Source organism: Bos indicus, chromosome 12 (genome assembly GCF_029378745.1).
Source record: "Bos indicus isolate NIAB-ARS_2022 breed Sahiwal x Tharparkar chromosome 12, NIAB-ARS_B.indTharparkar_mat_pri_1.0, whole genome shotgun sequence".
Taxonomy (NCBI): domain Eukaryota; kingdom Metazoa; phylum Chordata; class Mammalia; order Artiodactyla; family Bovidae; genus Bos; species Bos indicus.
In genome coordinates this window covers 15,235,225-15,248,029 of record NC_091771.1, presented here as the reverse complement: position 1 = coordinate 15,248,029, position 12,805 = coordinate 15,235,225, and the positions used below count along the sequence as shown (strand labels likewise).

Here is a 12,805-nt window from a genome sequence, read left to right as displayed (position 1 = left end):
CAGGTGGGTTCATTGTCATACCAGCAGTGTCTCAGTAGCCGTGTGCGTGTGTTAGTCACTCAGTCGTGTCCAACTCTGGGATCATGTGGACTGCAGCCTGCCAGGCTTTTCTATCCTAGTAGCCGTAACACACAGCAATTTGTGAGTTCACTGCTGGACCTGATAATCTTTAAGCACTTCCTCTTCTACCTTTGAAATTTAACTAAAAAGCAAACAAACAAAAAAAGGGTGACAAGAGCCATGTTTTCCAAGGTAAAAGATATCACAGCTGGGAGGTAGCAGTTTCAACAGTCCAAAGCTTGCTGGTTTCTATTTTACTTTAATAATGAACCAATATATCCTTGAATATCTTGTCCTAAAACACCTTTGGCCTAGGACTATAACTCCCTTTCAGTCTATGACTTTTTATTGTATCAGTATACTCTCCTTTTGACCGTGCAGCAGAGCCACCATCTTTGAATGTCAGAATTACCTCTATTAGTGAAATAAGGTCTCTTCCAACCAATGTTCCATTACCACAACCCTGCACATGTGCATGCGTGCACGCACACGCACGTGCACACGCATTACACACATTCCCATTCAGAAATGGTCTGGGGCGACAGGCATTTCCCTCTCCACTAATACTGTGAGAAAACTGCCATTGAAATGGCACCCCTAATTCTATAAATTCAGCCAGTATGATTCCACCGACTCAAGTACACACTACTTTTCAGCGACACGTGAACCACGCGGCAGACATCACCCTGCGCCGCAGGCATGCTCGGGTTCCCGATCAAGTGTCGTCCCATAACCCACAGGGTGAGCTTCTGGAGAAACCAAACCGAGACGGAGACGAAGACACTACACTGCAGCTCCACAGTTACTGCATTCGAGAGCTAGGGTGGGCCACGTGACTGGTGTCTTTACAGCAAGAAACGGTCACAAAGAGACACACCAGGGGTGCATGTGTGCAGAGGGAAGGCCGTGTGAAGAGGCAGTAAGGGGGCAGCCGTCAGCAGGCCAAGGAGAGAGGCCTCAGAAGAAATCAAACCTGCCAGCACCTTCATCCTGGACTTCCAGCCTCCAGAACGGTGAGAAAGTAACTGTGTTTTTTAAGCTACTCAGTCTGTGGCATTTTGTTACGGCAGCCCTGGCAAACTAACGCAATGTGATTTAACACCTGTGATTTAACTTTTTTGAACCAACCAAGAGAGCTGGCTGCTGGATTTTTTTAGACAATTGTGTTTTCTTCTTGTGCTTTCTGCCTTCTCTGGTAATAAAATTTTTAATGAAGCAAAGCACACAAATCATAAATTTCCAGCTTTGATGAGTCTTCACAAAGTGAATATATTCATGTAAACACAACTGAGATCAAAACAGAAAACACTAGTAGGTAAGCTGTTTGAATTCACAGATTCAACACTGAATTGTCTACACTAATCGCTTGCATATCTTGAGTAACTTTGTTTCCTTCCTAATACACATTTTTTTTAATCTTTCAAGCATAAGTCTTACTTGACATAACCAGTACCATTTAGAAATACTACAATATCAGAAACATTAAACTTCTAAACAACTAATAACATGTTAAGAAATCAACCAGAGTCATGGGTCATGGTTCCAGTATTTTATTTATTTATCTTTCTTTTCTTCCTTTTTTTTTTTTTTTTTTAAACAGAGAGACTGTGGTTATCTTTGTGAGACACATAGTCTGGTGAAGTTATCACACAGGCTCCAATTAATTTCTCTTTCTCCCACTTAACATCTTTTAATATTCTTTTCTGACAAGACTTTGAAGCAAGTACAGGCTTTGGTGGAAAGTGAATGCCAGCTGAATCAGTGATGCAGTTAATTTATTTGAATTACTTTTCATGAATTGTACAGTCTTGAAATAAAATTGTCCCCAACAAATGATAGTTTTTTTCCGATAATGAGATACTGTGTATTGTTTTTCCCTTGCAACTGTCTTCCTGAGTAAATTATATTCTAATGGGAAAGGTCTGTGGCTTTGAAGTAGTTATTTCAAAAAGCTGGAGAATACAGAGAAACTGCATAAATGAAAAACTGGGTGCTGAAATCCAAAACAGAGGCGAGGCAGCAGCACCTGAGCAAACTTTACCAGCATCACAACCACAGCTCAGAGGGGAAGTAGAAGAGTCCCGGTGAAGAGAAGGGCAGGGGTGAGCAGCACAGAATCCCCGGGGCCTGCGGGGAGATAGGGTAGAAGCCGAGTGGAGGCAACAGCAGCGTGACCGTCACCCTGGTGGAGCAGAGGCAGGCGAGGGAGACGACAGTGGCCAGACTGGCAGCCTGCACTGACGGGGACAGCAGCAGAAACAGGCGGTGATTAGAGGCAGTGACACAGCCACGGGAAAACTGATGTGGCCAGAAAGCGCACCTCGACTTCCTGGGTAAAACCTTCCTGAACCTCAGCCTTGGGACATCTGGGCCGACTGGAGTCTGCTTCATGTGTGGTGTCCCCAGGAAACACACTAGGGTCTAAAATCTCTTGGATGCACAGACCCTCCAAGAGAGAGGGCTGAGGATCAGAGAACACACCAGAACTCTCACAAAAATACTAGTGTGAGTATACATGGTCAGTTGCGAAGTATGATATTAATTTAAAAAGGATTATAATACCACATTTGGCCCATGATTTTTTAAAAAGGCATGTGCGCCAGGGAATTCCCTGGTGGTCCAGTGGTTAGGAGTCCAGGCTTTCCCTGTTGAGGGCATGGGTTCAATCCTTGATCAGAGAACTAAGATCCCATAAACCAAGCAGCACGGCCAAAGCAGGGGGGTGGTGCCAAGTAACCCCTATAAAGACGTCATTTTCAGTTCTCGAATAAAGAGAGAGCTACAGTTTACTATCTCTATCTTGGTTAGTATCTTGGTTACTATTTCCTCCAGAAGCTCCAAAGGCTTCCAAGTAGTTTGCTGGTCAGGTGATCCCAGGAAACACTGGAAGAGGACTGAAGAAAAGAGACAGGAAGGGGAAAGAAGTCGTTGAAGAGGTGCATCTAGAAAACAGGTACCAGTTGCACAGCACTGAGGACGGGTGCGGCCGCCGTGAGGAAGAACTCTGTGAGACAGCGCAGGGCGCGTGCCCGGGGTTACCCTACCTGGGCACTAAGCGGGCTGGGTGTTCACTCACCCAGTCCTTTCCAATACTGGCTCCCAGAGTGTGGGTTGACACCCTGTCATTTCTGACCCACCCTCCCGGCCAGCAGAGACACAGAGAGATGCTGAGGTTTAGACACTGGCCAGTGTGCCCAGAACGGCCAGGGCTGACGGGTCGTGGGGTTGGGGGAGCACCCAGAGCATCTATGACACACATGCCACAATTCCTAAACCACAGCAATCTGTCCCTAACTTGGGAATGTAAGGAACATCACCCTTCACCTAGAAGACGCAGAAAAGAGATTGAGAACCGCTCCAAATCACTGGATATTTTTCCTTTGCTGAACAATATAGGGGCTCTTCTCAAAAAACTGTTTAGCTGTGATACATAACAAGTTACAAAGTAAGAAAAAAATCTACCAAATCCTCACAGTCATGAAGTTGTGTGTAGTTACAGAAAAGAAACCAAAGCTGTAAATAACCCTGGGTGGTGTGCTTTTTTCTCTGTGAGCAGGAGAAGGCTACAACTTCCAACCATAAAATATTCTCCAGAAAAGCTCTTTTAAAGGAAAAGGAAAAAAATGTGAAAACAGTATGTGTCTGCAGGGCTCCCCAACCCTCTTCTTCTGGAACAGCTAATGACACAGTACAAGCAAGAGACTGGCGACTGACACACACACACACCGTCCTTAAAATAAATTTTTAAAGAAGGCTTCAGCTGAATTTCCTTTCAAACAGTCTTTCAAAAAGCACACTGGCTCTCTATCAGTGCTTCACCTCTGGCCAGGCCACAGCTGCCTATTTCTAACAAGTTGGTATAAACATGGAGGAATGAGGTTTTATTCCAGAATTTTAAAACGTTTACTAAGTCATTTTGCATTAAAGACAAATAAACTGACCTAACTTTCAAGAGGTTTATTTTAAACTTAAATTCGACCTAGATGAAATTGGTTTCTCTATTCTTTGTGATCAATTTCTTTAATTTTTCAAGAAATTAACATTCCAGGGCTTCCCTGGTGGCTCAGTGATAAAGAATCCACCTGCCAGTGCAGGAGACCCGGGTTCTATCCCTGATCCGGGAAGATCCCACGTGCCTCAGAGCAACTACGCAAACGCACTCCAACTAGTGAGCCTGTGCTCTAGAGCCTGGGAGCCCAGCTACTGGGGCCCGCGTGCCCTGAAGCCTGTGCCCCGCACCAAGAGAAGCCACCACAGACAGAAGCTTGCGTACCACGACTGGACAGCAGCCCCCTGCTTGCCCGCAGCTAGAGGAAAGCCCGCACAGCAACACGGACCCAGCACAGCCAGCGAGGGAATAAGTAAAATTATGCTTAAAGAAATAAACAAGAAAGTAACATTTTAAATTGAGCTTTATATACAAACTGTATGTCCCTACTGCTTTACCGAGATACACTAGTACATTCCCCACTCAAAGAAACCATATTGAATTAGTAACACTTTTAGTCTGGTCATCATATAAATTCTTATACTGCTTCTATTTTATTGTTAACTTTTCTTTTACAAGCCCTCTATTTCTTTAGAGTTTGGTCATATTGCATTGACAAGATCTTTTTCTTTCTAAATGTATGTATTTGTTAACATTTTATGCAATCTGAGAATAATGCATGACATTCAGTAAACATCGCTTAAGTATTTTCGCCTCCAACAGTGTTACAAATTTCACATCGGTGCCTTGGTACATACAGCTCTAAAAATGATTTTCTATTCTGTCACTTCTTTGTCAGCCAAATTCCTCAAACAGTTTTGCAGAAAGATTGCTCCATGCCTTCGCAGTAATACAAATGACTTGATGAATTGAATTTTCTCCAGTGGTACCTGTTCAAGTGGATAACGTAGGCTATAAAATTGCAAACCACTGTGATTTCACATACAGCTGAACCATAAATCAGAAAACAGAACATAATGAGGGGGAAAAAAATCAAGAAAGACGATTAATCAAGAGCATTAAACAGTCTCCACTGGTGACATCTATGATGGTATTTTGCAATTAATGCCCATTTTTTTTAGGTACCATAACACTACTGTGCTTATGTATCTTTAAAAAAGGAATCCTTATGGAGACTTGTACTAAGAATTTAAGGGTGGAATGATATGTTGTGTGAGGCTGTCTTTAAAATGACCCTGTGAGGTACAAAGAACAGTGGCTGGGGAAGAGCTGAAACAAGACCAACCAAATGCTGAAGTCCGAAGTTAGATGACAGGCACATGGAGTTTCACTATACTATTTCTCTACTTTCGCATATGCTTAAATTTTTTTTCCACAATGAAAAGTTAAGCTGCAGGCCAGAAGGGAGTGGCAGGATATATTTAAAGTGCTGAAAGCGAAAAACCTACAATCAAGAGCAATCAACCCACAAGGCTCTCAATTCAGATTCCATGGGGAAATCAAAAGCTTTACAGACAAGCAGAAGCTGAGAGAACACAGCACCACCAATCCAGTTTCACAACAAAGCTAAAGGAACTTCTCTAGGTGGGAAACACAAGAGATGAGAAAGAAAGAGGAAGGGGGAAAAAGACCTACAGAAACAAACCCCAAACAATTAAGAAAACGGCAATAGGAATACACACATTGACAGTTATCTTAAATGTAAACAGAATAAATGCTCCAACTAAAAGTTAAGCTAAAACCTCAAGAGCAGTCCCCTAAAAGCACAGAAATTTCTTCTGATAAGTCAAAAGGAATAAAAACAGCAGCAGGAGGAGGGGCAGGGGAAGAACAGGAGAACAAAAAAACCAGCTACTGGGGAGGTGAACAGGTTCTCATCACTCCCGTTGGCTCCGTCAAAAAAAAACAAACATTTTTATTTTATAACTTTAATCTCACCAGTAGTTATACCAAATAGGTGGTCCACTTATAATAACACCTTCTTTTCTACAAGAGGAGGGTTTCTCATCCTTGGCACTACTGACATTTTGGGCTGGACAGTTCTGTGCTGCAAGGAGCTGTTTGTGTGCACAGCAGGCTGTTTGATGACACCCCCAATTATTCCATGCCAGGAACACGCACCCAGGGTGACAGTCAAAAATGTCTCTGTGTGCGTGCTCAAGTCACTCAGTCATGTTCAACTCATTGTGACCCCATGGACTGTAGCTAGCCAGGCTCCTCTGTCCATGGGATTCTCCACAAGACTACTGAAGTGGGTTGCCAGTTCGATCGCCAGGGGGACATCCTGACCCAGGGACTGAACCCAAGTCTCCTGCAGCTCCTGTACTGGCACGTGGATTCTTTACCACTGAGCCACCAAGGAAGTAAGTCCTCAAAAATGTCTCTAGATGATGCAAAGCAGCCTCCCAGGTGGAAATCACTGCACTACATAATATATAAACACAGCTTTGTATCTGGAAAGTGGCAGATTAAAAACATACTCATAATTTGCAGACAATGATCAGACAGATTATTTTTGTTTCTGCAGGACAAACCCAATAGGCAATTTACAAAGGAACTGAGGTTTATAATAAGTGAAGCAATGTATCATTTAGATAAAATCACAGTGATTTATAGACTTTATAAAGGCTTAGAAATAAAATGCAGCAGGACAATGAGGGGTGCAAACATATTTGAAAAAAGGGAACTATCTTTTTACAAAAGTAATTTGTTTTTAATCACTGCTGCTGCTGTTTAGTCCCTAAGTCGTGTCTGACTCTTTGCAACCCCAGGGACTGTAGCCTGCCAGGCTCCTCTGTCCATGGGATTTCCCAGGCAAGAATGCTGGAGTGGGTTGCCATTCCCTTCTCCAGGGGATCACCCTGACCCAGGGATTAAACCCACACCTCCTGCTTGGCAGGTGGATTCCTTACCACCGAGTCACCTGGAAAGCCCCTCTTAATCACCAACAGCACCTTAAAAAAGCTGGGTGAGTTTATATTATTCTACTTCAGCATGTGTTTGAAATGTTCCCAAATATAAAAGTTCATTTTCCTCCCAATTTCTTTCTTTTTTTCAATGCTGTCAGTTACTCACAAAATTAATTTTGCACCTACCCTCTGAAAACCACCAGTATGATGATTAAGGGCACAGGTCTACCAGCTGCATGTTGGTCAAATTATATCCTAAGTAAGCCTGTTTCTCTCATCAGTTAAATGACAGTGGTTTCCACCTCATAGGCTTGTTGTGTGAAACAGTTGCTAAGGAGTACTCAACACAGTGGACAAAATAAGTGTACAATAGGTTGTCCGTTTGTTAACTATCACTGCTTAATGACAAAAAAGATGTAAACATTAACAAAAAGTTCCTTCAATTTTCCTAAACCGAATAGTTATGAGCAGCACTACTCACAATAGCCAAGACATGGAGACAACCTGAATGTCCACCAATGGATGGAGGAAGACGATGCAGCATTTACACATGCACAGTGGAATACCACTCAGCCCCAAAAGAATGGAATAATGCCAGTTGCAGCAACGCAGATGGACTTAAAGATTATCAGACTAAGTGAAGCAGGTCAAAGACAAATGTCACCTGATATCATTTATACGTGAAATCTAAAAATACGGTACTTATGTACAAAACAGAGACTCACAGACACAGAAAACCATTATACATAGAAGTGATAAACAAGGTCTGACTGTACAGCACATGCAGCTATGATAAACCATAAACCAAAAGAATTTTTAAAAGAATGTATGTGTATATAACTGAATCATTTGCTGTACGGCAGAAATTAACACACAACATTGTAAATTAACACAACACTGTAAATCAACTATACTTAAAAAAAAAAAACTCAGAGTTCTATTGCAATGGCAACTAGCAATATGCAGACGGTGATAATTTACACAACAGCAAAAATCATGTAAAAGCAGTGATAAGAAAAAAATTCAACAGAAGAAAACAGCTGTAGTTTGAATGCTGTAAAGCACACACAGATACACATAAAGCTTAATTCAAACCTCTGAAAATTATATAACTGATTCTCAACACACAGGAAATGCACCAAGCAATATGATAACGTGTCTAGTGGTCAACCAAGTGTCACATCACACAGCACTGAACTAATCTGACTGGCAAAGAAAAAGTAAAAGAATCATTCGTGCCAAAATAAAAATATAATGAGCAAGAAATAACGTAGGGAACAAAGGAATTTAATATTCAATTTTGAATCTCAAGGTTCTTAAGACTTAACTTTGAAATAAGAAAATCTACCCTTTGTCACTAACAAGCCATATCAGTTAAAACCAGTCTAAGGAGTACCTTTAGAATACCAGTAATACTTAGGAGAAAATCAACTATTTCAATACGTATTTGCTTTAGCGAGCCCAAGTGCTGTGTTCAGTCCTATATGAGACATTCTGGCAATAAGCATGAGACGTGGTCCCCTGCCCATAAGGTTTAATTCAGGGACAAAGTGAGTAATACAAACCTTACTGCCATAAAAGTCTAGATGAAGGAAGAATCAACAAAGACTGGAGTCATAAAGGGAAAGCTGGTTACGACTATAAAAAGCAAACAAATCCCTGGCAGAGAAAAATAAGGGAAGAAGGAGAGGCAGCAGTGTCGGGAGGCTCTGGGGAGGGAGAAGGGATTCTAGCAGCTTGGAGGGTAGAGAGGACGGCTGAAGTGTTCAGAGGACGGTATAAACGGTATCGAGAAATGTGTACTCGGTTCATGCCTGGTGATTCAGCGGCTAAGACTCCGCATTCTCAATGGAGGGGGATCAAGTTCAGTGCCTCGTCAGGGAACCAGATACCACAGGCCACAACTAAAACACACCGCAAGAGCCCCAGTTAAGACCTGGCAGAACCAAATGAATAAAAACGAATAATAAAAAAAAAAAGAAAAACAAGAAGGAAATGTGTATTTCTACTATAGAAATAACCTAACAAGCAACTGACTGAATGTGAGAGTCAGAGGAGGCTCAGAACAGAAGAACGATGTATCACTGACAGAGATACGGACATGTGGAGAATAAAGGAATGAAGAAGTCAATCTGATTTTGTATCTTCTGCATTTCAGGTGATGAGAAATCCAAGTGGATTGTCTGTTAAGACAACGAAGGATGGGATGGGATATCAGGTGAGAGACTAGACCTTTGTCACTGTTACCACGCTGATCAAATCTCTGTCATGCCTTCCCCGGATTACTGCAATAGCCTCCAGCTTCCACCCTTGTCCTCAAGGAAATTAAACCACGGAAAGATGCAAAGAGGGACTTCCCTGGTGGTCCAGTGGCTGAGACACCGTGCTCCCAATAGAGAGGGTCCAGGTTAGACTCCTGGTCAGGGAACTAGACCCCACATGCTGTAACTAAGACCCAATGCAGCCAAATAAAATAAAAAGTATATGTAGAAAAAAAGAAAGGTGCAAAGAGAGTTAGGGAACAATGACATGAGACAGAACAAATGACATTAGGCACCAAAGACTTGCCTTGGAGTGTGCACCATCTAATGGCAACATAGACCTCACTTGCATTATCACAGTTCTACAAAGAACATACTGTACAAACTCCAGAAGAAGGACAATCTTGATCCTTTTCCATATTCCTGGCAAGATAATCCTCATAAAGCCATATTCACTTTGGAGTACACTGTAACCCCAAATGTGAATACAACATGTTCAGAAAGAGCACAACACTACCGAAAGGATTTACAAGATTAAATACGAAAGATTAATTTTGACGATAATAAACCTCAGCTTTCTAAATCACCGTCTTTTGTGTAAGTACCAGCAATGAGTTATACTTCAGAAAAACCACCAACCTGATAAAAGGTAAAAAATCTGAAACAGGGTGCCTTTTTCTACCAAGGAATTACAAGTTTCCCCACCTCAGGCTTTTTTTTCAGACTGCTTCCTTTTTATCATTTTGGTGCCACGCCTCTTCCACTCCAGGAACAACCATCGAGGTAAAGGAAACCTCACAGGTTCGACAGGTCTTATTAAATCCAACCAGTTGGTGACTAATTGCGCCTATGTTGTGCCCTGCACAACGTACCACACAATAAATTTTTGTTGAATGGCTGAATCTTCTCCAGGAGAAAATGCATATGTTTAACGTTCTCTACTTCCAGCAATATTACACTGAAAATTATGGCAACAGAATAATGAAATAAAACAAACCCTGGTGGCTGATGGTACAGAATCTGCCTGCAGCGCAGGAGACCAAGGTTTGATCCCTGGGAGAAAGGAATGCCAACCCACTCCAGTATTCTTGCCTGGAGAATTCCATGGACAGAGGAGCCTGGTGGGCTACAGTCCATGAGCTCCCAAAGATCTGGACACAGCTGAGTAAATAACAATTTCACCTTCCTTAACTTTAAACCACATGACAGAAAATTTACAATTTACCACTTTTTAAATTCTACATCCAAGGGGGAAAAAAACCCCAATGATTTTCTGACATCAGTTTATGCAGATATTGGCAATCTACGACACCACGAAACTTTGCTGGAGTACAGCTGACCCTTGAAGAACATGGGTTTGAACTTCAAGGGTCTACTTAAATGCGGATATTTCTCAATGGTAAAAACCACAGTACTATTCAATCTATACTTGCTGACTTCGAGCACACACAATTACAAACATGGAGGAACCCTGGACACGAAGAGCCCACTGTAAACTATACCTGTGTTTTCAACTGTGAGTGTTTGTGTCCTTAACCTTCCCATTTTTCAAGGATCAACTGTATATTCTGTTAAAACAATAATGTTCTTAACATATAATTTCTTATACCTTTCTTTGTAATGTTTAATGAAAATACAACAAACCATGCATGTTTTTCTTTTATACAACCAAATAAACTTTCTGAATTAGGTATGAGAAATTAGTTCTGTTAAAATGAGGTAGCCTGTTGCTTTACTAGTAGTATTGCAAATTCAGTGAAGCTTAAAAACCAAGAAACAATGAAAATGAACATATACTCTTACATACGCCACCAAAAAAGTCCCCTCTATATTTAATTCACAAACTGAAACACCTGCTCCCCTTTTACTGAGCTATTAAAACATTTAAGAGCAAACAAACAAAATTTAAAACCATGCAAAGCTTCTTAGAAGTCAATATCAATTAAAAGAAGTCAATCCCTATGCATTAAGAAATACAGAAAGCGCACAAGAGCCAAAGTATTTCCTATATTTTGACTAAATACTCCCTAGTATTAAGCAGTATTTTTTAAAACACAATTTACAGTTGCTGAATATCAATTTACCAAAACAGGCAAGGATGACCTTATCTTGGCAAAACTCATAATACTGTTTCCTCAACATCCTAGAAGACAGCTTGATGCACCACACTCTTCCATCTGCTTTGTTCTATTTCTTCATGCCCCAAATGGAAATTAAACCCTTCCAGTAACAGTCAAAAATTCATCAATCACAGGAAAGGACTTCGAGCACCGAGCAGAGAAGTACCATGATGTGAATTAGAGGTAGACAGAACCATAGGTGGAACAGCCCTGGTAATGACCTTCGAGAGTGTGTGGAGAGAGAGAATCTACACAACACGTCCAGGAATTGCATTTAAATGATTCTACGCCCACTCACCTGAGGAGCTCTCAGTGAACACGGTTAATGTCTGTCCTCCGACACTTTGTAAGACAAATGGATGTTCTCTAGGAGCACTGACTGAAGCCGGTTTTCCACCAATATCATGAATATTTGCAAGATCCTCATTCAAAGTAAATGAAACCTAGTAGACACATTAACGAGAGCTTATTACAATATACTTTTGTATTCAAAGTATCTGTACAGAAACTGTGACTATAAATCAAATATTTTAATGTGAATCTTTTCCAATCATTTTATGAAGCACTTTTAAAAAAATTTATCAAATAAGCTTTAATAATTAGTCATAAATCTATTCCTATTTGTCTGAACAATGGGGTTAATCTACCATTATAAAGATAGCTTTCAAATGTTTCCTCTAGTCTACAGCTGAAAAAATTCTATTTGTAAAACAGAAGTAACTTGTTTCCCTAAGGTATCTGCGGTCAAGGAACCATGTCTTGTTATATTTATACCCGTAAATACATTAAATAAATATTAGGTGGATGGATGGATATACAAACAGAACTATCCATCCATCCATTTGTTCATCTACCCATGTCCGAGCAAAATGCCCGGCACACAGAAGAAAACCAGTATTTGCTGAATGAGTGAACAGTAAGTATTAAGAAAGCAACTGCTTGAAGCAGGGGGAAGAGATCTATTTACTCAGAAAGCTTAAACACTCCCATAAGCAGAGGATGGCTTTCTTTTTTAGATCCAATGACTACCATATGAGTACATGGTGCTGTTTTACTTTCAAATATTTCAACAAATACAACTAAATATGTATAAGGATAACTCAATATTGAGGTTTAGAATGAAAAGACCCAGTAGGTCTTTTTTGAAAGACCCAATCTTTCAAAATGCTTTTTACCATATCTCCCCACATTTTTCATCAAAGGGATTTATAAAGTGCTGATCTCTCAATCACATAGAAAGACTAGGAAGTATTATTTAAGTATCTCTCTAGTATGTGACAGGTACCACAAATTATGTCCTAGACTCAATGGGTCAAAATCTAAGGCCTTCAAAAATCTGTGTCAAATACATTTGCCATTCTGAAATAATGTTAAAGTATTACTGAAGCAATACTAGTTTTCATAGTACTAAGAGAGGGGATATTTAAGTCAAAGCAGAAAAATGCTAAGTATGAGCAACTAGAAAGGAGCCTATTCACTCACACAAGAGCGGCATTTACACTCTAC

General features: G+C 40.8%; 1 protein-coding gene across 1 annotated transcript in view; it reads right to left on the bottom strand.

The window, feature by feature from the left end:
* The window catches only part of GTF2F2 (general transcription factor IIF subunit 2), a 144,780-nt gene that overhangs the window by 108,795 nt on the left and 23,180 nt on the right, over positions 1-12,805 (bottom strand). Inside the window, exon 4 of the mRNA XM_019971233.2 lies at positions 11,598-11,742. Within this exon, the coding sequence (XP_019826792.1) occupies positions 11,598-11,742 (145 nt within the window). The remainder of the gene's footprint in view (positions 1-11,597; positions 11,743-12,805) is intronic.